Genomic DNA, 25,145 nt, shown 5'->3' with positions numbered 1-25,145 from the left:
TTCCTTCCCTATTGCCTCTCACTTGCCCGAACCTCTTCCATCCTCAATTCCTAGGAGTAAAAATAATAATCTCAATGCTCACACACACACACACACAAGCTCCAATTTGGGGGGTAGGAGGAAAATAAGGTTCAGAACGCGGCAGGCACACTGAGCAAGATTTTGCAGTACTGGTTAAATTGCATTAAAAAGGATCGGTCTGTATTTTGTCTAATTGCGGAATGATTTCAGCTGTAACATTTCTCTCTTCTTGGGACAGAGCATGAACTCTCCAGGTCATAAATATCTCCTGGCCTTAACATGGATGGATCTCCTGGACCAGGGCAGCCCTGCTGCACTGGTCATTTGAAACATCTGATGGGGGCAAGAGCTCACCCTGCTGGGATGGCTGTAAAAAACAGCCATCCCCTTGGCCCATTAATCTGGCGATCCACTGGGTGCTGGTGCATTCAGATAAGCAGTAGCTGTCACCCTACTTCTCTGTCCTTCCTTCTTTCGCTCGCTCCCTCCCCCTTCCAAAAGGCTCTTCTTCTTCTTCCTCTTCTTCTTCTTCTTCTTCTTCTTCTTCTTCTTCTTCTTCTTCTTCACCAACCTCCTTTACGCAATAAAAACCCGCAGCCTAGGAAGACCTTGCACCCTCCTGGATCTGCCACTGGCACATTTGGTTTTGGCAGGAGGCCCAGAAAGCGTTGGGCAGGTTTGGACACTGACTCAGCACAAACCGCCCTTCCATTTCCAGGAAGGGGAGCAGTTCCTGAAGCCGTGGGGCTCCCATCAACAGCCCAACCACCGCAAGCTAGGCACTGGCCCACCAGCAGTGACACAGCAGTCGCTGCGGCAACACCCGTCTGTCCCAACACACCCACCGAAAGCCCCTCAAAGCCCAGACTTGGGTAATTCCTCTTACAGCCCACTGAGGCCGCTAAAATTATGGCTGTGAGCTGAAGAAAGAAGCATCAATAGGCCTGGTTCTCTCCGACGGTGAGGTGTATCACATGCGGATGGCGGGTAACGCAGTAACAAGGAAAAGATCCCTACAAAAGATCCCTATAAGGATGTAAGGGAGGAGAGTGCTAGCCAAACCTTTTCCTTGTTTTCTTTCTGAAGGATTTTCCCTCCCCATTCCAGTGCTTTGAACCCCTGCCCACAATCCAGAGGGTGGCAGTCAGTGAAGTTTTAGGTAAAGGTAAAGGTACCCTGCCCGTACGGGCCCAGTCTTGACAGACTCTAGGGTTGTGCGCCCATCTCACTCAAGAGGCCGGGGGCCAGCGCTGTCCGCAGACACTTCCGGGTCACGTGGCCAGCGTGACAAGCTGCATCTGGCGAGCCAGCGCAGCACACGGAAACGCCGTTTACCTTCCCGCCAGTAAGCGGTCCCTATTTATCTATTTGCACCCAGGGGTGCTTTCGAACTGCTAGGTTGGCAGGCGCTGGGACCGAGCAACGGGAGTGCACCCCGCTGCGGGGATTCGAACCGCCGACCTTTCGATTGGCAAGCCCTAGGCGCTGAGGCTTTTACCCACAGCGCCACCCTGTCCTCAGCGCCACCCTGTCCTTGTGAAGTTTTACTCCAAGTTAAATTTTGTTGAATTCCACCCAGCGTGAGCTAGTAAGGGTCAAATCAGACGTGACATAACAGATGCATATAATAGTCTTCCAGCTTTTTTTAATGAAAAGCCACAAGGGGCTGCAGTCGTGAGCAGACGATTGGCGGGGAAAGAGGGACTGCCTAACCCGTTCTATTCCACCCATTTATTTACTCAATACCTTCCCCCTTGCCACTTTCCCTCCATCTCTTGTTGGCTTTTACAGAGGGAGTTGAGCCTGTGCCCTGTGATGAAGGGTTTTCCCAATGGAAAGGCGGAGCCTATGAGCTAAGGGCTGCCCTCACCACCCAGTTCCAATGCCAAGAGCAACCCCTTAACCCTGATTTTATTCCCGTTCCTTTGTCCAGGCTCATATTTCGATTTAAAGACCCTGCACAAAATAGATGCTTGGGCTTGAGGATTTGGAAGTGATGCACATTGAGCAGAGGTAAAACACGGAAGACCGCCCCCCTCGCCCACCCAGGGGCCCCACTTCATTGGAAATGGGGGCAGGAGAGAGTTATGTCTCATACAAACCAGGCTCCCTGCTGCTCCCACACCCCACACCTTCTCATGGGTCATTCTGGAAACAAGCCAAGCTGGATACATGAACATAAAAAGCCCCGCTCCTAATTCCTCCTCGGAAAGAAGTCCCTGCTTTTTATGCCACCAGGTGGGCATGGCGGGATGTCCTGCTCAAAGGGACTGTTCCATGGACCCTGAAATCTAAGCATTCATCCTTAGAAGGTCATAGCAGCCTCCACATCACAAGTCCTCCATCCAGTGCCCAGAAGGGAGATTCGGTCCAGGTGCTTCAATGCTGCTTCAGTCTACACATGTGGCTGTGTTTGAGCCCTGTTTGAGCGTGTGGAGGGAGAGAAGCAACGGCCGCATACATTTAGGCAGAGAGCTCTTCATCACCGCGGCTCTCCTGCCCCCAGCACAGTCACTGGCTCCACGGTCCCTTGCTCCATTTTTATGGGTGCTGTGGGTGGCGAGGGAGTCCTCGGGGTGCCATTGCAAGGCGTTTCTGATTCAGGAGGCTCCCCGCCAGCTGACCTGGCCTGGTCGCTCAGCAACTTGACCAGGAAGTTGATATATCGCATGGCCAGGCGTAGGATCTCGTTCTTGCTCAACTTCTTGTCAGGCGGGTGGGTAGGGATGAGCTTCCGCAGCTCAGCGAAGGCACCGTTGACGTTCTGCTGCCGCCAGCGCTCCCTGCTATTGGTGAAGACCCGGCGTGCCACCTTCTGGGGCTGATGACCTGGGCAAATAAGCAGAGAAGGGTAAGTGGGATAAAATGCATTCACGAGAGGGGCATCAACTTGGGGGCACATCCCTCTTCCGCTGAGCATGCCAGCCTTCCTGAGAAAGACACTTCTGCTCAGCCTCAGTCCCCAATCCTGTGAAATGGGCGGTTCTGCCTACACTCTCTAATCCATCCTGCATGGAAGGTGTACCCCACAGCCACTCACCCTCCGTGATGTCCTGTTCATAATGGCTCGGCCTCCGCTTGAGGCGGTTGTTGGGGAAGAGGCCAAAAGTCCCAGAGCTGCCAATGTAGATGCTAAAGGGAGAAGAGAAGAGGTCAGGATGGTTCTTCCACAGGCAGCCTTGTTTTAAACATACAGTCGTACCTTGGATCCCAAACGCCTTGGGAGTCGAACGTTTTGGCTCCCGAACACCGCTCTGGTTTGCAAACGTTCTTTGGAACCCAAACATCCAACGGGGCTTCTGTGGCTTCCTGCAGCCAATTCCGTGGCTTCCTGCAGCCAATCAGAAGCCGCGCTTTGGTTTCCAAAAGTTTAGGAAGTTGAACGGGCTTCCAGAACGGATTCCGTTGACTTCCAAGGTATGACTGTATGTCTTATTCACTGGTCATTGGCATTTTTTTAGATCACGCTTCCTTTTCCCCTAACAACCAGGATGCATATTTCTCGCAGTGGGAGAGCTTAGGTCTGAGCTTAGGTAGCCCCTAGATGTTATTTTCTGCAAATAAGAGGGCCCAAAAGGCAAATGATCAGAGGCTTAGGCATGTCTCCTGCTGTGCATGAGATAAATATCAGGCAGATTAACAATTCACTTCAGGTACAATGGCATACATGTCTACTCACAAGTAAATTCCCTTCTAGTTAATGGAGTTTACTCCCAGGTAAAATGGGTACAGGATGGCAGCCTAGGCTTTGGTTTAGGGTTGGCATTGTGGGGAAACAGGCTTCTTCTCTCAATCAGTCTCCTTTATTGGCATGCACAAAATACAAAGGATGTAAGTCAAAGTGTAAAATTGGCATCTGTTCATAAAAGGAGTTAAAGGTAAAGGGACCCCTGACCATTAGGTCGAGTCCTGGCCGACTCTGGGGTTGCAGCGCTCATCTCGCTTTATTGGCTGAGGGAGCCGGCGTACAGCTTCCGGGTCATGTGGCCAGCATGACTAAGCCACTTCTGAAGAACCAGAGCAGTGCACGGAAACTCCGTTTACCTTCCCGCTGGAGTGGTATCTATTTATCTACTTGCACTTTGACGTGCTTTTGAACTGCTAGGTTGGCAGGAGCAGGGACCGAGCAACGGGAGCTCACCCCATCGTGGGGATTTGAACCACCGACCTTCTGATCGGCAAGTCCTAGGCTCTGTGGTTTAACCCACAGCGCCACCCGCGTCCCTATAAAAGGAGTTACTTTAAGGTAAAACTAATACAAACCTAATAAGGTTAAAAAGTGCCTCTCAAGTCTCAAAGTGATGTAGTTTCACGGCATCTCATAAATTTTGCTACATTCTCCATAATCCCAAACCTACAAGTGTTCAATAGAAAGGAAACCTTGGAGAGGTTGGGGCAATTTAACCTTTCTTTCAGCATGGGATTTAAATATTCATCACGAGTTTTTGTGCAAAATGAGCAGTAAAATAAAACATGTGCAATGGTTTCGACCAAACATGGTTCTTGTACCTTGAACAGCTGTGGGGCAGAGAGAAGTTCAACAGGTTAAGCCTTTTCTAGTATGGAAATACAATTATGGGGAAAGGTTCACTATGACTGTACTCTCCCTTACTGTGTGCCATGCATTGCCACCATGGTAGCCATTTTGTGGCTGGCACCCGCAGTCCTCTCCAGGGGGCTGGGGTATCTTTGGACCCCTTAAACCCTCTGGCCAGCTAGGGGCTGGCCCCCATCAATGTTGAGGGGGTGGAAGAGTCTTCTGACGGTTGGCCTTCCCAACCGTTGACCTCCTCTATGAGCCTGGAGTGCCAGTGCTGGACCCTCATCGGCAGGGTTGCGCCAGCATGATGAAGGTCCAGCACTCTGGCTGGACACTTTGAGGAGCCCAGCATGCCGGTGCCACATGTGTGCAACATCACACATGCATGATACCCCCCCTAATGTTGGCGCAACTCAGTGCCTCTGGTACTCTCTAAAAATTTGAAATGCACCCACTGGTCCAAAAAGTTTGTCAACCCCTGGTCTAGGCTGGGACTGATTAGGGAAGGGCAAATATGCCAGTTTCGGTTTCTGTCTATTTATAATTTTTACAGTCTCTACAGTTCTCTACATTTCCACATCACCTTGCAATTTTACAAACACTAATAGTAGTAATAATAGTAGTAGTAATAATAATAATAATAATACCACCATATTGGCCCAAATATAAGCCACACTTTCCCCTCCAAATTCCGATTATGAAAAATTAAAGTGTGGCATAAATTTGCGGCCTTAAAAAATTTGGTTTTTATGGTATCGCTCCTGAAACATACATACAGTAAAATGGAACCAAAAAGTGTTTTATTGCCAATTTGCGAGCTTGAGACTGTTGTGCAATTGATTCTAATGTCATTCATCACTTTCCCTGTATTTTACAGTGCAGTATTAATTTTTTTATTTGCATGTATGGTGCTACAAACAGGTGTTTAAACCACTTGTGGGTCCTCTCTAGTACCCATAGGATTTTCTTCTACATTTGCCATTTATGGGTATGAGTGCCTGCAGAATTTTAAGGGAGCGGCTTATATTCGGGTATTGTCTTTTTTTTCTCCCCCCCCCCATGAATTTTAAAGGTACAACTTATATTCGGGCCAAGACGGTAATAATAATTTCTCACGAAAATTCGCCAGCACTTTGGTGTGAATTTCTTGTAATACGTACATTATCCTAGGCAATTTCGCCCAATATAATGCATTTTCATACCTTATTCTCACAAAATCTTCCCATTCGCATGCACACTTTGCCCTGATATGTGCTGGAGAATTTTGCATTGCAAAATTTGGAGCAGTAACGAACTCTGAAGGAAGGCTGCATTTCAGTTCTCTTCCAGAAAGCGCAAATCAAGTAGCTTCGCCTTTAAATGTGGGTGGGATCAAACTTCAACTCCATTCCGATTGCTGACTTATTTCCATTACCGGGATTTCTTCCCACCCTCCCCACCCAGCATAGCTGATTATTTCCACTCAGGACTTACCTGTTGAGAAAGGGCTGGTACTGAGGCTGGTACTGAGGAGCCAGAAGGGGGCTCCTCACCCCGGCTAGATTCGCCATAGGGGGCGGAGGAGGGCCAGCTGGAAGAGCGGAGAGCTGTAAGAGGCTGGGAATGGGGTGCAGGGCAGTGAGCTGAGTGGTGGGGACCTCGACGTGGGCGGGGGGCTTGCTGCTGTAGCTCAGGCTGATGACCGGGACATTGTGAGGCAATGGGGCTGGGGGCGGGTCAGGAGGGGAAGGGCTCCCTTTGGCTGGAGGGGAGGAAGAGGTGGGGCTTGTGGGCGATGGGGTGGCCTCCACCTCATCGCCCCCAGTAGCTGGGGAGGCGATATCAATTGGGGAGACTGGTGGCTGCGGGTTTTGCTGTTCTGGGGCAACTGGCGGCTGAGGGGTCTCCAGCTTCTCCATCATTTTTTCTTGGCTTCTCATCTGTGGGGAGAAGAGAAAGAGAGTGAGGAAGACCACATCAAATCACACCAACCAACCAGCTACTCCCACAAGTCATGAAATGTGGGCATCGCAGAAGCCGGTGGGTCCCCTGAACTAAGCCACTTAACAAACCCAATTGAATTTTGAAGACGAGGCAAACCAGATTATTTGCGATCCCAGTTGCCTGGTTTTCAGAAATTTAGTCACAAACACCATCGCAAGGGATGCCAGTTCTTTTGGCAAAGACTAGTTTGTTAGCAGGAGAAAAAATGTATTTATGTAAATGTTGTTAGCAGATTCTCCTCGTTTTCAGACTTTTAGTTTTCAGTGTTTAATATTTGGATTTTAGGCACTAATGGAGTGTTAACATTTACTTCTAGAAATGTGTTTCAGATGGAGGGAGCATAATGCGTTCTCAAGTTTCAACCAAAATAGTTCCCACTCCCCAAATGAGAAGCTATAACCGTTCTTCTTCAAGACGTCCCATAATCTTTACGAGTTCACTTTTGTAATGGGAAGAAGAGAATTTTGTTAATCCTGACTAGAGGGCAAGGGACCTGGGTGACTTGTCTCAGCTACAACAAAATTGGACCTTTCTCACTCACCTTGTCACACAGTGAAAGGGGAAAGCTGCAAAATATCAGCTTGGCAAGTCACCAGATTGCAACAGTATGCTGATTTGGTTCAGCATTACCAGAATCACCATACAGTGGCACCTCGGTTAAAGAACAGCCCTGTTTACGAACTATTCGGTTTACGAACTCTGCAAAACCGGAAGTAGTGTCCCAGTTTGCAAACTTTACCTCGGTCTAAGAACGGAAGCCCAACAGTGGAAGGGCAATGGCAGTGGGAGGCCTCATTAGGGAAAGCACGCCTCAGTTTAAGAATGGTTTCGATTTAAGAACAGACTTCCGGAACAGATTAAGTTTGTAAGCCAAGGTACCACTGTATATGATAGAAGTCTCAGGTATACATATTCCAGGTTCTAGAGTCCACATGGAGGCTTGGACAGGAGAAGCAAAAAACTATCGTGAGCTGCAACAGGGATTGACATCAGACTTTTCTCAAACTACCCAACGAATTGGTGGGTGTGGGGAAGGTTGAAAAAGCAAAATAATTTACTACAGCCAGCTGAAACACTTTTGCAGGCGGAAGATTCGTCATAGTGGGACGTCGAATTCCACCCATTGCATTTAATGTCTTGCCATTTAAATTAAAACTGTAATACAGTGTTACCTCGGGTTAAGAACTTAATTCGTTCTGGAGGTCCGTTCTTAACCTGAAACTGTTCTTAACCTGAGGTACCACTTTAGCTAATGGGGCCTCCCGCTGCCACTGCACAATTTCTGTTCTCATCCTGAAAGTTCTTAACCCGAGGTACTATTTCTGGGTTAGCAGAGTCTGTAACCCGAGGTACCACTGTACACTAAAATGCAATAAATAAAAGCAGCAATAAAAACACAGTTAAAACTCAATGAATGTTTTATTTATGCAATGGATGTGCCATCTCACATAGGGATGCGGTCTAAACCACTGAGCCTCTTGGGCTTGCCGATCAGAAGGTTGGCGGTACGAATCCCCGCGACGGGGTGAGCTCCCGTTGCTCTGTCCTAGCTCCTGCCAACCTAGCAGTTCAAAAGCACACCAGTGCAAGTAGATAAATAGGTACCACGGCAGCGGGAAGGGAAATGGCGTTTCCGTGCGCTCTGGCACTCGTCACGGTGTCCCGTTGTGCCAGAAGCGGTTTAGTCATACTGTACTGGCCACATGCAGGGCCATAGCTAGGGGGTGGTGAAGTGGGCCCCCGCCAGGGGCGCAGGCAAGGAGGCGCACGCAATACTGTTTAAAAAATGTCCATAAATATAAAAATATTGATTATTTCCTCATAAGAAAATGTTTTAAATAGAGGGTGAATTGAATGGAGGGGGTTGGGAAGAGAGGCGGAAAGAAGAGCTAAGGGAGCGCAATCTGGACAGTTCTGCCAGGGTTGCAAGATCACCTAGCTATGGCTTTGGCCACATGACCCGGAAAACTATCTGTGGACAAACACCGGCTCCCTCAGCCAGAAACAAGATGCCTTTGACTGGACTTAACCATCGGGGGTCCCTTACATCTCGCATCTTCAACCATTATCCACAGAGACGCCATGAACCACCCAAATGACGTTCACAGGGCATTGGTTGGATTACCAGATTTAGGGTAATGCAGGAGATTCCCCCCCCCAAAGGCACTGAGCTGAGGGGGCACAAAATGGAGAAATTCCATAATGGAAAAGTTCCATTTGGGGGTGCCAGATCTTTGACTCACACAAGGTGCTATATTATCAAAGATTTCCAAAGTCCACCCCTGAGTCCATCGACCACAGTTTGGGAACTAAACCTGATCTAAAACGTCTGCCTTGCGAGGAGGCGGCGGCGGCGAAGGTCAAATGGCGGCTCTACTGGGCAGGCTCTCGCCATGGGCTCTAGGCTCCGGAGGGCAACTTTTGCCTATTTCCCCCCTGAGTGCAGTCGCAGTGAGGTTTGCATCTAAGAAGAGTGGAGGCAGCTCCAAAAATCTTGGGGGGGGGGGAAGTCCTGGGAAAAGTTATGGAGCCAAAGTAACGGACGGAAAGTTTGTCCATGCCGGCAACACATTGGCGACACAGCGGGTGATTCGCTGGCACCCAGGGGCTCACGTGGGAATAGGCCGCAACAAGTCGCTCTACGCGCTCGAAGATGGGATTGTGCTATACACGAAGGAAGTCTACGTGCCGCGTCCCAGCAGCAAGGAAAGCACAGAGGTGATCTGCCAGTTACCCAAAGGGGCTGTGCTGTACAAAACTTTCATCAGCGTCGTTCCCACTAAAGAGGTGGGGAGTTTCAAGTTGGTCAAGATGCTCTGAGACTTTTGAGGTCTCCTGGACGACAGCAAGGAACTGGCCAGCTTTATCCGAGCCCGGATATAAACAGGTCTGAAAATACTGCTGTAGTTCTGAATGGATTTCTGTTCCGTCACCTACGGTTGGCTGCTCAATACATTCTAGGCACCTGGAATGTATTCTCAACAAAGGGGATGTTGTTGAAATTTCTTTTCCAAAATAAAAAGGCAGTTCTATCCTCAAAAAACAAAAACAAAAAAAACAACCAAAAACGTCTCCCTCGCTACCACCTGCAGGCCACACAACAGACTCAAATATAGAGACTAGATCCTTCCATAAATCCAGAGGCCAACTCTGACCACATTTCTACTCAGGCATCACTATTACAAGATCTAATAATAGGAATCCTTCAATTTATCACCTCACAGCAATGTATATCTGCATGCTATCCAATACAAACTGGCTGAAGAAGAGCTGCAAGCATATAGATAGAGGGGATTTGGTTGATATTTTGATTTTTGATTTTTTTAAAAATAAAGTACTTTACCAAAGTTTTCTGAGCAAGCTTAGCAATAACAGAGTAAGAGGAAAAGGACTCTTGAGGATCAGTAACTGGTTAAGAAACAGGAAGCGGGAAAACTTGTGTTTTCCCAGTGGAGACAGGTAGAAAGTGGAGACCCTCAATAATCTGTATTGAAACTTCTGGTTTTAAATGTGTCCTTAAATGAGGAGCTATCAGTGAGGTAGCCAAGTTTCCTGATAATTTCGCGTATGCACTCATGGGGTCAGAACTGGCAGGGATGGACCAGGAACAAGACCCTGGGGTCAGCTGTAAAAATGGCAAAATCCATGCGATGGGTCTTTAGTAAACTTATTGAAAATGAAACTGCCTTTCTCATAATGCCATTCATTACAGTCGTACCTTGCAAGTCAAACAGAATCCGTTCTGGAACTCCGACTTCCAAAATATTCGGAAACCAAAGCGCGGCTTCTGATTGGCTGCAGGAAGCTTCTGCAGCCAATCGGAAGACGTGGAAGCCCCACCAGACATTCTGGTTCCAAAGAACGTTCGCAAACCAGGACATTCACTTCCGGTTTTGCGGCGTTCGGGAGCCAAAACGTCTGAGTACCAAGGCGTTCAGGATCCAAGGTACAACTGTATAGGAATCTATGGTACAATCACATTTGGGTAACATTGCAGCCAGTGCTCAGATGAGCAGTCCTGTGATCTCATCCACTCCAGCATTTCTCTGATGAAAATAGGGATGTTCCATTCCATAGTGAACATTTTACTATTTATACCCCACACATCCTACTGAGTTGCCCCAGCCTCTTTGAGCAGCTGCCAACATATGTACCCTCCAACATTTATCCAATGAAAATAGGGACATCCTAAGGAAAAGCAGGACATTTCAGGATCAAATTGGAAACCAGGATGGCTTCTCTAAATCAGGGACGTCCCTGGAAAACAGGGACACTTGGAGGGCTTGTGATCTGGGGGTGGGGGCCGCAAAAGCTGCTGGATCTCTTGCTGTTCGCTATGACTGTGATTCTCTGAGGGCTTTTATCACAGGTGTCTACGAAAATCTGATGTGTGGGGAATCCCCAGCTGTCAAGGAGAGATGGTGTGGTTCGATTGAGGGAGACGTTCTCAGCAGATAATCGTAAATGCGGTCATGCTCTGAGCCACAGGCAGTGGGCGGGAGGTTGGCCACAGCCTCGTGTGAGTTTCTTTAATGTTCTGTATTGGGGGAGGGGGCTATTCCTGTGCTTCCATGCTCAGCCAAGAAACGGGGGGAGCAGCTCTGGGTTTCTGGGAAACAGTTTTCTCCCCAATGCATTTATATATTTAAGGCAGGCATGGGAAAACTCGGCCGTCCAGATGTTTTGGGACTACAACTCCCATCATCCCTGACCACTGGTCCAGTTAGCTAGGGATCATGGGAGTTGTAGTCCCAAAACATCTGGAGGGCCGAGTTTGCCTATGCCTGGTTTAAGGCCCCTGAACCTCAGTCAGGCAATGGCTGGCTGGCCTGGATCAGTTCAAAAGGCCAGTGAAAAAGATCAAGCTACAAAAATGGTGACATGCATTGCGAACATTTCTTTTTCATATTGCTTGCCTGCTTGCTTGCTGAATGGGGGTGCAGAGTGTTGTGTTTTCCCTCCACTTAGCAATAAATCAGAATTCCAAGGCTCTCACAGGTTTGTCAGAAACCCTGCTGGTTAATTTATTGGGGGGGGGGGCAAGGGGGCAAGTCTGCCTGGGAATGAGAGCCTGTCTACTGAAAGAACTTAACTCATCCCTGCTCCCATTCCTTCTGCCTCTCATTATTGTAACATGCACTTAGGGATTCCCTCCAGTTTCCCAAGAAAGACATCTGACCATGTTTGGCTGGCCATCTTTTAGCTGCGCTTCCTGCATTGCAGGGGTCAGTGACGTAGCGTGGGATGCCAGCACCCAGGGCAAGGAAAATACTGCACCTCCCAAGGCAAGTATTGTGCCCACAAACCAGCACCTCCATGCAGCGCTGCTGATGCTGCCAGACAGAGTTGCAGTGTAGCAGTGGGACATGTGTGTGTGCCTCCTTGGGCTGGGGCACCGCCACTGCCATGGCCACGAGTCTCGCCGTGTGGCTGGGGGAATGCAAGGGCCCGTCCTCTCCCAGCTCCTGCTGCTCAGGTGAGGTTGGTGGGTGGGAGGGATGGGGAGCGCCTCTGGTTGGGGCAGCAACTGCAGAGACATGCCCTGAAAGATTTTTGCACTCAGGGCAATCGCCCCAGTAGCCTCCCCCCATGGTACACCATTGCAGGGGGTTGGAATAGATGACTCACTATTTGCAGATTTGCTCTGTCTCCAGACCATTCATGGAATTCCCATTCTTGTGCAATAGCTGCAGAGGTTGAGGGAACTGTCTTGGGTAGTCCTAGTCTACCGTATTTTTCGCTCTATAACACGCACCCGACCATAACAAGCACGTAGTTTTTAGAGGAGGAAAATCCGTAGGCATGCCACCCGTAGGCATTCGCTCCATAACACGCACAGACATTTCCCCTTACTTTCTAGGAGGAAAAAAGTGAGTGTTATGGTGCAAAAAATATGGTATTTTAATTCTGAAAATCTCGCCCTTATTTATTTATTTTTAAAGCATTTGTGTCCCTAGCCCTCATGATTGTTAAGAAGGAGAAGAACTGAACTTGGACCTAAATTCAGAACTGGATCAGAGAGTCTTTCCCCCTGCCCTCCTGCTCACTGAAATCGAAACTCAGCCTGAAGGCTATTCCCCTTTTCCCCTAGATATTATTTTAAAAATTTCCAAAAATAAAATACAATTGGTCAAACATTTTCCATGAAGGTTATTCCCGAAGGGATAATAGCATCATGAACAGGTCACTCAGCTATTGCAACCAGGTTGATGGCAATGTGTTTTTACACACACACACACACACACACACACACACACACACACCTAGGATTTTTCCTTGAAAGGGTGAAAATCAGGTTAAATTGAGATAGAGCGGGGGAATATGAGCTGATATTTCAATGCCAAGGATGCTGTGCAGATGCTGCAAATGAATTGCATGTGAGACAAGCACCCGTTGGCAACAAACACCCCTCTGGAAGCACCCAGAATCGGGAACCGAACCCCTAAACAGAAAAACACAGTACAGTGGTACCTCGGGTTAAGTACTTAATTCGTTCCGGAGATCCATTCTTAACCTGAAACTGTTCTTAACCTGAAGCACCACTTTAGCTAATGGGGCCTCCCGCTGCCGCCGCAGCACGATTTCTGTTCTCATCCTGAAGCAAAGTTCTTAACCCGAGGTACTATTTCTGGGTTAGCGGAGTCTGTAACATGAAGCATCTGTACCCTGAAGCATATGTGACCCGAGGTACCACTGTAGCTGGTTCAGAATAAGTGATTCAGTCATCAATAGCACCTGGGAGGGGGTGTCTCTGGAGGTTGGTAAGAAACTGCCTCGAGAGGGCATGCAAAAAAAATAAAGGCTCAGTCCAGGAAACCGTTAGAAAAGGGAGGGTCCAGAGAAGTTGTCTCAGCACTGATAATCCTCCTGCCTGCCTCCTACATTTATCTTGCTCTCCAGCACAAGGAGATTCTCCCCAGTTCAGGCTATGCATGGGGGTAGCAAAACCATTTGCTTGCACCCGTCGGCTGCCCTATGAGGCACATGTGAAATGTGAGGCAGAGCCTGCTGTTCACTGCGGAAAGGGGGCACGTGGCTGTTCTCTCCTGGGGCTTGCCTTCCGGGAACCGCTTTCCCCCAGAGATGCAGCTCCCATTTCAAATCGGAAAGGTCTGGGTGGTTCGGACGACAGCCTTGAATTACTGCTCTAAGAGATGAGGGGTGCTTGGCCACAGCAAGCCCACAAATGCCACAGCCCTGCCTGGACTGGCTTATCAATGAAGCTCAACGCAGAATAAAAAGGAGAACACACCAGAGACCCTGGGCAGATAAGACCTGGTATCTCTGGAAACTTACCGGTGAGACATAGAAGTGAAAACAAGGCACGCATTAGCCTGCTCTTCTGTAGCCCGAGGTCTACTCTCCCTTTCACTGAATGTGATGTTTTCAATGGCTGCTAATAATGGCAGAGAGGACAACCCACGTTTCTGCCTAGCTGTGTTCAAATGAGTGGTATCGCCATATCTTGCGGTTCCATAAGTCTGATACACATTGTGCGTGAAAAAGGACTATCCTTCCATCAGTTCTGAACCCTCTGCCCATCAACGTCACCAGCAGGGTCAAGGCTATTTTGGAGCTGAGAGGAAGAACGAAACAGTGCCTCTCCACACCCCCCCCTCACCTCACATACCAGACTGTCAATGTTATCTTAAAGGAAAAGGTAAAGGGACCCCTGACCATTAGGTCCAGCCGTGACCGACTCTGGGGTTGTGGTGCTCATCTCGCTTTCAGGCCGAAGGAACAGGTGTACAGCTTCCGGGTCACGTGGCCAGCATGACTAAGCCGCTTCTGGCGAACCAGAGCAGCACACGGAAACACCGTTTACCTTTCCACCGAAGCGGTACCTATTTATCTACTTGCACTTTGACGTGCTTTCGAACTGCTAGGTTGGCAGGAGCAGGGACCGAGCAACGGGAGCTCATCCCATCGCAGGGATTCGAACCGCCGACCTTCTGAGCTTAAGAACATAAGAGGAGCCTTACAGTGGCCAACCAGATGCCTGTGGGAATCTTCCACCAGACATACAAACAATTTTTAAAAAATTATTTTTATTGAATTTATATAGCGCCTTGTACGCTGAGGTCTCATGGCAGCAGGGTAGCAGGAAAGGGCAGGGCATTTGACAACTCACAAAACTTTGCCCTCAAAGTATTTGCCTTTGCTCCTCTGACCCCAAACATGTGCTGCCTGTAGCATCCAATTCACTTTGTCGAATGACAGGGCCGGCTCCACTGACCCTCTCTGTTCTGTTATGAAAGAGGAAGAGACGTTCTCTCAAGCTCTGCCTACCAGCGAGGGCAGGAAGCAACGGAATGCCGCTGAAATGCTCGTTCTATCTGCTAATGGCCAAATATGCCAGATAAGAGTTGCGGAAATTGTAGAATCATAGAATTGTGTGGTTGGAAGGGATCTCCAATCTATAGGTAGATCGGAACCAAAACAGAGAGTTGGAAATATGTTGGTGTACCTGCACAAGAAGTAAGCCCATTTTGTAATGCTTTGACTCCCTGGTTGTGAAGACCAACTGCAAATGCGTAGTCAGAATTTGCCCAGTGCCCAGTTATATTTTCCCGCCTCACAGAATCTCCCTCATGTCGCCCTTTTGGCTAGAAACAATGCACAGTGGTCAAAATCTGCCGAGAGCCCAGTCCAAATTTGAACATGCAAATATGAGCTGGGTGGTGCACAACTGTGAATAAGGAAATTTGCAAATGCTTTGATTTATAATAGTAATTGACTTGGGAACAGGGTTCTTTTATTATTTATTATTGTCCTTCTTCTGAATAGATTATGAAACTGCTCTGATTACAAAGTGAATTCCTGCTCAGGAAAATGCCATCATATTCAGGGCTTTAAAAACATATCCGTCCACAAGGCCCGGCTCCCCTCAGATGCCTGGTTCACTTGGACTCCCCATACAAAATGTTGGATTAAGAATCATGACTGAGATGGGATGCGATGATATTTTGCAGCGCAGGTAACTGAGCTAAGGGAGATAAAATGGCAACAATGCTTATTCTGAGTGGCTGCCACAGTCCTTTGTTTGAGTGTCAGGCGATAAAAATGTTTGAGAAATAGAGGAAATGGTTTTGCAAATGTCATCAGGAGGGTTTGGCGTCCCAATCAGCAACATCTGAGGCCTTTTCAAAGCCATTCTTATGCATGCACACAGACAAAAATTAGGAGCGACTTTCAACTCGTACGCGCCAGACTTTTAAAACACAGGGGGCTTAAAAAACCGAAAAACAAACCACAGTTCTGTGATTTACAAGTTGGGGACGAAGACTGTCACATGTTTTCATTTTGCCTTCAATATTTCCCCCTAAAACTGGAGGACAGCACAAGAAAGAAGGACAACAAAGTATACAGTGTCTAAAATTGAGAAGCAGAGCTCATTGAACAACCACAAGTTCTGGGCATTTATTCATCTTTTTCTTCCCCCCCACTGAAGGAAAAAATCCACTTTAAATGAGTATACTGTATACTGTACTGGTTAAACCTAACACAGCCAATCCATGACTTACTTGAATCAATTGTTTCTTCGTTTGCCCCAAAGTAGTTACATTGACTTTCAATGAAACAGAAACTAACTTAAATCCAAATGTTTCAGGTTAACGGGATTCTGGATTATTGCTTTATCCTAAAAATGTTATATTACCACGCTTACTTCCTGCCTTCAGTTTTCTTATCACATGCATTGGCATAGTCATACATCTTATAAATAAATACACTGTGGCCACAAAATAGCACAGAGTTAGGAGGACTTAAAGCCAATTTAAATCGGTGTCTTTAACGGGTCCAAAAACCCTGCGAGGGACTGTGGCCCCAATGTTTGCCATGTACTGTACATCACAAGTACCGTAATTAAAAGATAGATACTATATGTTGTTTTTGTACATGGTATTATGTGGATGTGTATAATTTTTTAATAATGAATGTATATATACATAATAAATATTGTTAATTGCTCTCGACTACTGCAGCAGGGTTTTGCTTTTGGTTGGTAGTTTTATTTAAATGTATTATTAACAGAGGTTAGAAACTGCCCTAGGACTACTGATGTAATGAAGGGGAGATTACCGGTATATATACTTATATTGTATATATAATTATAAGTAAATTATATTTTTCCTGAAGAGAGGAATGTTTGTAAAGATAAAGCTCGCTGACTCTTTGCATCGTTTCCAGGATCAATGCATTTCCAACATTTGGGGTATTTGTGTGTGGAAAGCACAAAATATTTGTCATGCATGTGGCAGTTCAGTATGAGACCATTTCACATGCAGTGGGAAATACACGCATTGGGAACCAAGACCTCCCGCACGTGTGCTCACCGTGAGACAGACACGTGTGCAATTGTCACACACAACAATCTAAACACAATTTTCACACGCGCAAACAATTTTCCTACAGGGAAGTGTTTGCCGTTGAGGAAGTGTGTAACGTCTGAAGAGACCCTTGCTGCAACAACTGTTAATCCAGGGGAGAAAAAGCATCTCTTATTTTTAAAATGCCGATGCCATTACAGTGTTGTATCATATCAAGAAAAATAAAAATTTGAAAAAATCTGTGCATGTCATTAACAATATATCACACACTTTTCTTTTTACATAGATGACTATTTTACATGTTTACAGAGATGACTGTACGGCATGTGAGTTCATCTTCTGTATGAGGAGGAGCAGGGAATTGTAGATAAAAAAAGCGCTGTGCCAATCTGGTAGAAAACACGAATGAGCCACAGCACTGAATTTGGTCTTCGAAACGTGAAGCAAGAAGTCATAATCGCTCGATTTTGTTACAAATTGCACTCTGGTAGGAAACCATGTGGGTGATGAGGCACGATAAGAGATGCAATTGCCGAACAAACGAATGATATCACAGCAGCTTAAATAACAACAGTGATAATTTCCAAGATTAGCACAGAGATCACAGGAATCTTTGAAATTCAAATGGGAGTGCAGGTGGAAGTTTCAAACCTATTGATTAGTGGTGATTATTTAACTGTAATTGCCATATAGAAAAATGAAGGAGGACCCTGTGACAGATCAGCGCTGCTCGACGGATGCCACTCTAGTTACTATACAGAACTGGATTTGGATTTCAATGCAAAATCTATTTGGCTTGTAAATGTATTTTCGGGTTGCTGTGAAAATTCCATTCTGCAGTTATGTTTTCTGGGCCTTACAGATGCCATTTCTTTTCTTAAATTAGATTTTAGCAGTGGGATCAGCAGTCAGGCAGTAAAGGGGGGAGAGAGAGAGAGACGAAGAATTCATCAGGAACAAAAAGTTCCCCACACAAAAAGGGCAATTGGAGGGAGAATAGTCTTAAGATTAATTGCACTACTAGATGTCCTTATTCTGGACTGATGATACAGTAAAAAAATTACCATGAAAACATACAAGCTATTCAGTCTAAGAGAAAAAAAATACGAAGCTGTGTACCACAAGAGTAAGAATGGGTTTTTGTTTAACAACAACAACAAATTGCAAGAAAAGGAACCACCGGTCTTTTCTGGGCAAACTATGAATCAAAAGACCTTTGCTAAAATAAAATCACTGAAACTCAGTCCCCTCTGCCTTTTCTTTCCAAGGGAGATGCCAACCATCCTTTTCCCGCCACTCCCCAAAAGCCCCTTTCCTCACCTGCCAGATGTCACCGGGCCAAAGCCATCTTTCCTCTTCCAAAGGTCAACCAAGGCGGTCATTTTTAATCCCCTGTGGCAGAAGGGCCGGCAGGAAGGCCGCGAAACCCCGTCCGATGGCCGGAGGATCCCGAGGTGAAATGGGGTGTCACCTGATTGCTGGCTGTAAAGAGGCCTGGGTGGCAAGGTGCGGGGGCATGTAGAAGCCGTGCCACAGGGGTCTCCTCAAAGACGAAACAGGAGGTGCCAGGCTCTGATTCTAGAGCCTTGCGAGAAGGTGAGCGGCCCGCGTTGTCCAGGCACTCTACCCCCGAAGCCGGCCACATGGCTGCTGCAGGCTACCATGCTCGGGGGCCATGATTCGCGGCCGCTTCCTCTCTCCTCCTCGGCTTCCCTCCGCCAGAGCGTGCGTATAATTATTATTATTTGCTGCTGGGTTGGGGACTTCAAATCAATTAGGCTCCCGCTTTTCCTGCCACCTCGTTCCTTACAAATTCCCCCTGCGGCCACCTCTCTTTATTGACAGGCGCTCTTTGGCCACTGGAAGGAGCTGCTTTGATGAAGGAGCCTGGGCCAAGCCCCCTCCCCACTCCCTCCCTCTCCCCTCCCCTGCAGGAGAGAGATTTCCTGCCCTCTTTGGACGGGGGATGTTCTGCAGTTCGGAGATAAGCGGCACAGGAGCTGCCTGCACAGGGCTGATAAGGAAACTCCCGAGTCAGACCCAGCCTAAGCAAAGGGACTTGGAAAGCAAACAAGAGGAAGCCCAGTGTCTACACATTGGAATAACATAGACCAGTGAACACATAATAGAGGTGGCTTAGGAGAGCTCACAGCACTTTCATTAGCGACTAGAAACATGGATTGGATGTGAGCTCAGGAGAACCTTGCCCAGGGAGGGAAGGAAGGAGGTTCTTCCCCGATTCTCCATCAGCCAGTCGGCCGGCCAGCCTATTTTTGGGGTTCCTGGCAGGCACAGGGCCCATGTGCCTCCTGTTGGGCATCACGCTCAGTTGGTCAGCAGCCGGCATTTCTTACAACCGTTGGATGGCATGGGAACCAGGCGAACCAGGCTGTCAGTCACTGGCCTCAGGATCCATGGTCAGTAAGGATGCCTGCAATTCCTGCAAAGGAAGGATGTTTGCAGGCACTCGTGCAAAGCCATCGGCCTCGTGTTCACCCATTCTGTGCAAGCCTGGGCATACCTGGATATCACAATTGCTGCCATGGAATTTCAGCCTTGGAGCACTTGTAAGGAAAGACGCAGACAACGAACAGGAACGCACACCTCTGGGCTATGCTTGGGATTTTAAAGGAAGTGTTTCCATTTGAATTATTTGATTTTGATTTATTGTATTTCGACGCCGCTTTCCATTCAAGTGAATCTCAAAGCGGCTTACAAACCGATAAATAACCATAACATAATAAAACATAATAGCATTTCGCGACTACAGCATGCATCATATAAAATAATTAACAAATTACCAATAAAAAAACTTAACTAAACAGTGACTAAAAATTAGGCTAAACCTCACAATTATGGCAAGTCATGCGATTAACAAATCAATGCAGCATTTAGAATCTATAAAACAATATTAAAAATATTAACAAAATAGCAATTAAAAGATAAGATAAGCACTAAGTTCGTGCGCACAATCTCTACACCCCCATGACTCATAACCTTTCACTCTGTTCAGTTCATTAAAATACACACATGCACATCATGCCTGTTGTTAAGCCAGCTCAGCCAGATGCTGCGCTGGCTGGGGTCCTCAAGTAGCGGGCCAGGGTGGAGATGGTGGGGCTCTCAGGCCTCCCGCCAGTGGTAAGGTGGATGTTGACTCTGGGTAGCCTGACTCGGCACTGTTGAGGAAGAACTTGCCCACATCGCTTTCAATAATCTGGAGGTCCATTCCCACTTGAGGAAGTCCAAGACCAGCCTGTCCCTCTGGAGCAGCGAGTGGCAACTGCACTTGGTGTAGAGGCCGACCAGGAGGTTCAGCAGTGGCCCTGTGGCCTGTCCACCAGGAGCTGCTCCAGCCTGTCAGGCCTCACCCTAGACAGATGGAGAGAGGCAGGGCAGGGCCCTCAGGCCCTCAGCGGGTCAGTCTTTCCTGGGCAGCCACAACAGCAGCAGTCCATTGGAAAATGTTCTTTGCAAATCTTGGACAGGATAGAAAACGAAAGAAAATGCATACTCTAGCCAATCTAGAGTCCAATTCATTTTTTTATTTTATTTTATTAAGTTTGCTTGACAACATTACATTGTTATATATGGTATTATGAAAAAATAAAAAGAATACAAATCAAAGACAGTTCTATACAATACAATTCACCATAAGTTCTTTCGTATGCACATAAGACTTCCCGCCTCCCCCAATTTACCTTTTCTGTTTTCCAATTGTGTACATGGCTGTTACTTTATACTAATTATGTAATCTTAAAATTTATTACTACTTATGAAACCTTTTGCTTTAGTTTTATCTATCATATATACAGAAATCATTCAAACGCTGTCATAGACGCCACACCGCTATTGCATTTCATTAAATATTTCTTAAACATATCCCATTTTTGAATAAAGTTTTGATTTATATTGCCTCTCATAATCCAGTTCATAAGTGATGGCTCCCACCTATATTGGAAGTGTGGGGATGGGGTGAGGTGAAGTGAGGGTGCGACTTGCCGCTGAGCCAAGGTCTCACAGAAGTGCCGTTCATATGGGTGTGCACCACCACCTTTATACATTACTTAGCCACATCAAAGTGCTGGTTCACACAACGTCCCTGAGATCATCTGACAAAGGGCAGCATAAAAAACTGTCTTCATAAATGAAGCAAGGACCAGCAGCTGCCAAACTCCTACAGCGTTCGTGGGAACTGGGGTTGCCTCAGCTTTCCATTCAGATTACAAAGATGGACAATGTTTGTGTCATTTGTGAGAGAAACCTTAGAAAGGTCACATGGGACATGCAAGTGGAATCCAAAACCAGCCCAAGAAGCTTTGCTAGTGCATGACTCTTCCAACATTACAAAGGTGCACCATCTTCTGCTATTTTCTAGCTTCTGTACTGAATACTTTAAAAAACCCTCACCCCCCCAAATAATAATCTATCCGAAGGTGAGGCCCTGGCCCTAGAATGTACCATGTGCCTCGCTTCGTCATCATGTCTGTGCAAGGAGTCAAATCTGGGGAGCAGCACACCACATTGGTCATATTTTAAAAGGAACAAACTCAGCCCGAGAATTTCACAGGACTGGGCTGCCATCTTCTGGGTATGCAACTCCAGCCCTTCCCCAAAGGTTAGTTTACAGCACACACCACAAGTGGCCAGGTGTTGTTACTCATTCCACAGAGGCCTTTCCTGAGGTGGCACACTATGAGTGCAATGCTATCATCTCTTTCTAGCTCTCAAAATTCAATATTTCCCGGTAGGAGCCATGCAATTCTCCTCCACCAGTGTGTCAATTGTGACTGTTGGGTGACTGTTGTAGGCACCTTATTGGGAGACATTTTTAGGAAAAGGTGAGACCTGACTCTTAGGAGGCTGCCAGTGTGAATTTTACACAGCAGTCAAGCTGAACTAGGCATTGATTTAATCCCAATGTCAGAAGTTTAGATGAGCATCTCGGTCAATTTTGGCTTCTCTCGGTTTCTCATTTCTCAAATTTTAAGTTCAGTTCACCAAATTTCCATATCGCCACAGTTCTAATATAGGCGCATGCATCTGTGTCTATTGTTATTTGAGAACAAAATTCAGAGATGCACAAATTTAAAAAGGATGTCCCCGTCTCAGTTTCCATATTGTTTCTGCAAGAAGAAATTAGGTAGTTTCACATTAAAATGCAAACTGAATCAATTTTTTTTTCTCCATCCCGAAGCAAGATGGAGCTATGGTCCAGCAAGAATAACTCAACGACAGTGCAAACTTAGGCTTGCCAGGTCAATTAGAGCTTAAACCCCGGAGTTTCCTGGTCTACCCCCTCCCTTGAATGATGAGATACTTGAGACTGCAGTAGAGGAAGAAGAGGCAATATTATTGTTAAGTTGTGGGTGAACATATCAGACGACACAGCGATTCTACAAACAGCTCTTGTTTATTCACAGGCCAGAACAGAACTGAACTGAAGAGTTCAGTCAGCCTGCTTATATAGAGCTCCAGTACAACGTAACTAACAATTTTCTAAAACTATCCAATCACTGAATGTCACTTTCGATCCCTTATTTGCATAACTATCTACAGTATCCCCCTGCTGGCCCAGGGTGAGAACTTCAGTACATAACACTAGGTCTAAAGAGCTCCACCCCTTGGGCAGCCCATTGCCTTCTTCTGACCTGGAAGGCTAGAAATGCTTCCAGGTCAGGACAAGATCTTTGTTGGGACTGTAGAGCATTTTTTTGCATTGTTTGTGACTGGCTCTCCCAGTGGCTTTTTATTTTTATTTTAAAGCAAGCCACAGGAGGACCCTCTATAATCCGCACTGGGGCAGAGGCACACAGAATACTTTGCCCTCTGGGCCTGATTCCTTGATCTAAATCCACTCCTCATCCATAGCTGCTTTTTGACCCTCCTGGTGGTGGTGAAACACCAGTCGTACCTGTCTTCACGCCCCCCCCCCAGCAAAGCAAAGGGCAAGGGGGAAGGATTTCAATCAGGAAAATTGAGAGGGTGTTAGATGCTTTCTTTCCCAGCATTCCTCATCAGATTTTGTTTTTTAAATGATTTTTTATTTAAAATTGATTTAGGAAATTTAAAAAAAGGAAAAGAAAACCAGAGAAAGGAAAGTGGGGTGGGAAGCAGAATAAACCTGTCAGCTTATATGAACAATACAATAAGCATCAATACAATAAGCAATACAATAAGCAGGTGGCACTGTGGTCTAAACCTCCCCCTGCTGGCCCAGGGTGAGAACTTCAGTACATAACACTAGGTCTAAAGAGCTCCACCCCTTGGGCAGCCCATTGCCTTCTTCTGACTGGGCTTGCCGATCAGAAGGTTGGTGGTTCGAATCCCCGCAACGGGGTGAGCTCCCGTTGCTTGGTCCTTGCTCCTGCCAACCTAGCAGTTTGAAAGCACACCAGTGCAAGTAGGTAAATAGGTACCACTGCTGAGGGAAGGTAAACGGCGTTTCCATGAGCTCTGGTTTCTGTCACAGTGTCCCGTTGCACCAGAAGCGGTTTAGTCATGCTGGCCACATGATTCGGAAAGCTGTCTGTGGACAAACGCTGTCTCCCTCGGCCTGAAAGCGAGATGAGCGCCACAACCCCATAGTTGCCTTGGACTGGACTAAACCGTCCAGGGGTCCTTTGCCTTTTCTTTCTTTCTTTTTTGCATCTGTCTCAGTTCACACATTCAGGTCAATATATGCCACCCAAATGTCTGAAAACGCATCCAAACAAAGTTCGCATTGATAGAAAGTATGCTCCAATGTAGCAAAAGCATTAAGGCCCTTTGCACATGGAGAGGGCAGTGTGGACCCCCTACCTCACAGATGGTGATGGGTCTGTCTGCACCCGCACCCCCCCAATGAATAACTCTGCCTTCCCTGTTGCTTGACAGATTAGTGCCAGGCAGGCTGTCCCTGTGCCAACAGCAGTCATACTGCTGAGACAAATGGCAGCCACGCAGGCAGGTGAGCGGGTATGATTCAAATTGGGGGCAAAGTGGTAGGCGCAAAGTGTTGCCTTCCTTTCCTCCACTCCCAACCCCTTGCCCCCATCTCCCTGGGTGCTGATTAGCAAAGAAAAAGCAGTTAAACAAAATGGAAAGTTGCATACCAGTGATTGTGATGATAAGACAATGGGTTAAGATCAGAGTTATGATATTTGGAAAAAACTAGAGAAAAAAAGTAGGAACAACAATAATAATAAAATCCTCCTGATCAGCCAGAACATGAGAAGTCCCCCTAATTTTTTAAAAAAATTTGGAATGTATAATTGGCTTTATTATTTGTATTATAATGCGGCAAGATTTGATATGTTGTCAGCTGGAATGTTATTAATGAAAAATTAATAAAAAATATTTTTAAAAAAAGCAAAGTAAAAGCAAATGTGCGCTTTCTCCTTGCGGGCTTAATGTAACTTGCAGTTTAGCCACACATCAGACATTGGAAGAACCAGGCTGTGGAGATCAAAAGAATGACCGGAGGACTGATTGTTTGTGAACGAGGGCAAGGAAGTTCTCTCAGAGACGTGTGCTCTTTAGACCCTCCTAGCCTGCCGTGTCCTTTCATGAAGGGAAGGAGGGAAGAGCCATAAAACAACAGAAGCAGCAGTCAACACAAAGCAGCAGCAAATCTGTCAGCACACATACCGTACATGCAATCACCTTAGCAGCTTTTGGGAACAGCTGAGAAATACACACAACTTGCATTGCACCACTGGGATATGAGCGCACAACCTGTAAGCCCAAGCGGAGTTGCCAGTCCTTCCAATGACTGGTTCCTGTGCAAAGACTATTGGGGAGGAACGTTTCCTAGAAATCCTGAATGCCGATTCCATGAGAAATGGAAGGATGTGGAATGGAGAGCCTGCCTGCCAATATCTGACTGCTGGCACTTCTTACCTTTTTATGTTTTCAAAGCAGGGGTCAGCAAACTTTTTCAGCAGGGGGCTGGTTCACTGTCTCTCAGACCTTGGGGGGGGGCCGGACTATTTTTTTTTGGGGGGGGGAATGAACAGATTGCTATGCCCCACAAATAACCCAAAGATGCATTTTAAATAAAAACACACATTGTACTCATGTAAAAACACGCTGATTCCCAGACGATCCACGGGCTGGATTTAGAAAGCAACTGGGCCGGGATCTGGCCCCTGAGCCTTAGTTTGCCTACCCATGTTTTAAAAGAAGAGGGCAAGGTCTCTCCCCCATGCTCCTAGATCGGGTATCTTCTATTTTGCTACCATGATCTTCCGGTAGTATATTTTCTGTGGCTATTGCTGGAATGGGCAGGGCAG

At 46.8% G+C, this 25,145-nt stretch overlaps 2 protein-coding genes across 2 annotated transcripts; one reads left to right on the top strand and one right to left on the bottom strand.

The window, feature by feature from the left end:
- Nucleotides 1-1,649: 1,649 nt before the first annotated feature.
- LYL1 (LYL1 basic helix-loop-helix family member) lies at nt 1,650-18,755 on the bottom strand. Its single transcript, XM_053370953.1, has 4 exons — nt 18,193-18,755; nt 6,035-6,480; nt 3,062-3,153; nt 1,650-2,850 (listed from the first exon to the last, which is right to left on the bottom strand). Exons 2-4 carry the CDS (start codon nt 6,478-6,480, stop codon nt 2,504-2,506), a joined length of 885 nt encoding a protein of 294 aa, XP_053226928.1. The 5' UTR covers nt 18,193-18,755; the 3' UTR covers nt 1,650-2,503.
- Nucleotides 8,889-9,576, top strand: LOC128404898 (39S ribosomal protein L27, mitochondrial-like). Its single transcript, XM_053370954.1, has one exon. The coding sequence runs from the start codon at nt 8,909-8,911 to the stop codon at nt 9,362-9,364; it is 456 nt and encodes a 151-aa protein (XP_053226929.1). The 5' UTR covers nt 8,889-8,908; the 3' UTR covers nt 9,365-9,576.
- Nucleotides 18,756-25,145: the final 6,390 nt, after the last annotated feature.

This window comes from Podarcis raffonei, chromosome 17 (assembly GCF_027172205.1).
Source record: "Podarcis raffonei isolate rPodRaf1 chromosome 17, rPodRaf1.pri, whole genome shotgun sequence".
Classification (NCBI taxonomy): domain Eukaryota; kingdom Metazoa; phylum Chordata; class Lepidosauria; order Squamata; family Lacertidae; genus Podarcis; species Podarcis raffonei.
The sequence above is the reverse complement of the archived record's forward strand: the minus strand, read 5'-3'. Positions and strand labels throughout refer to the sequence as shown.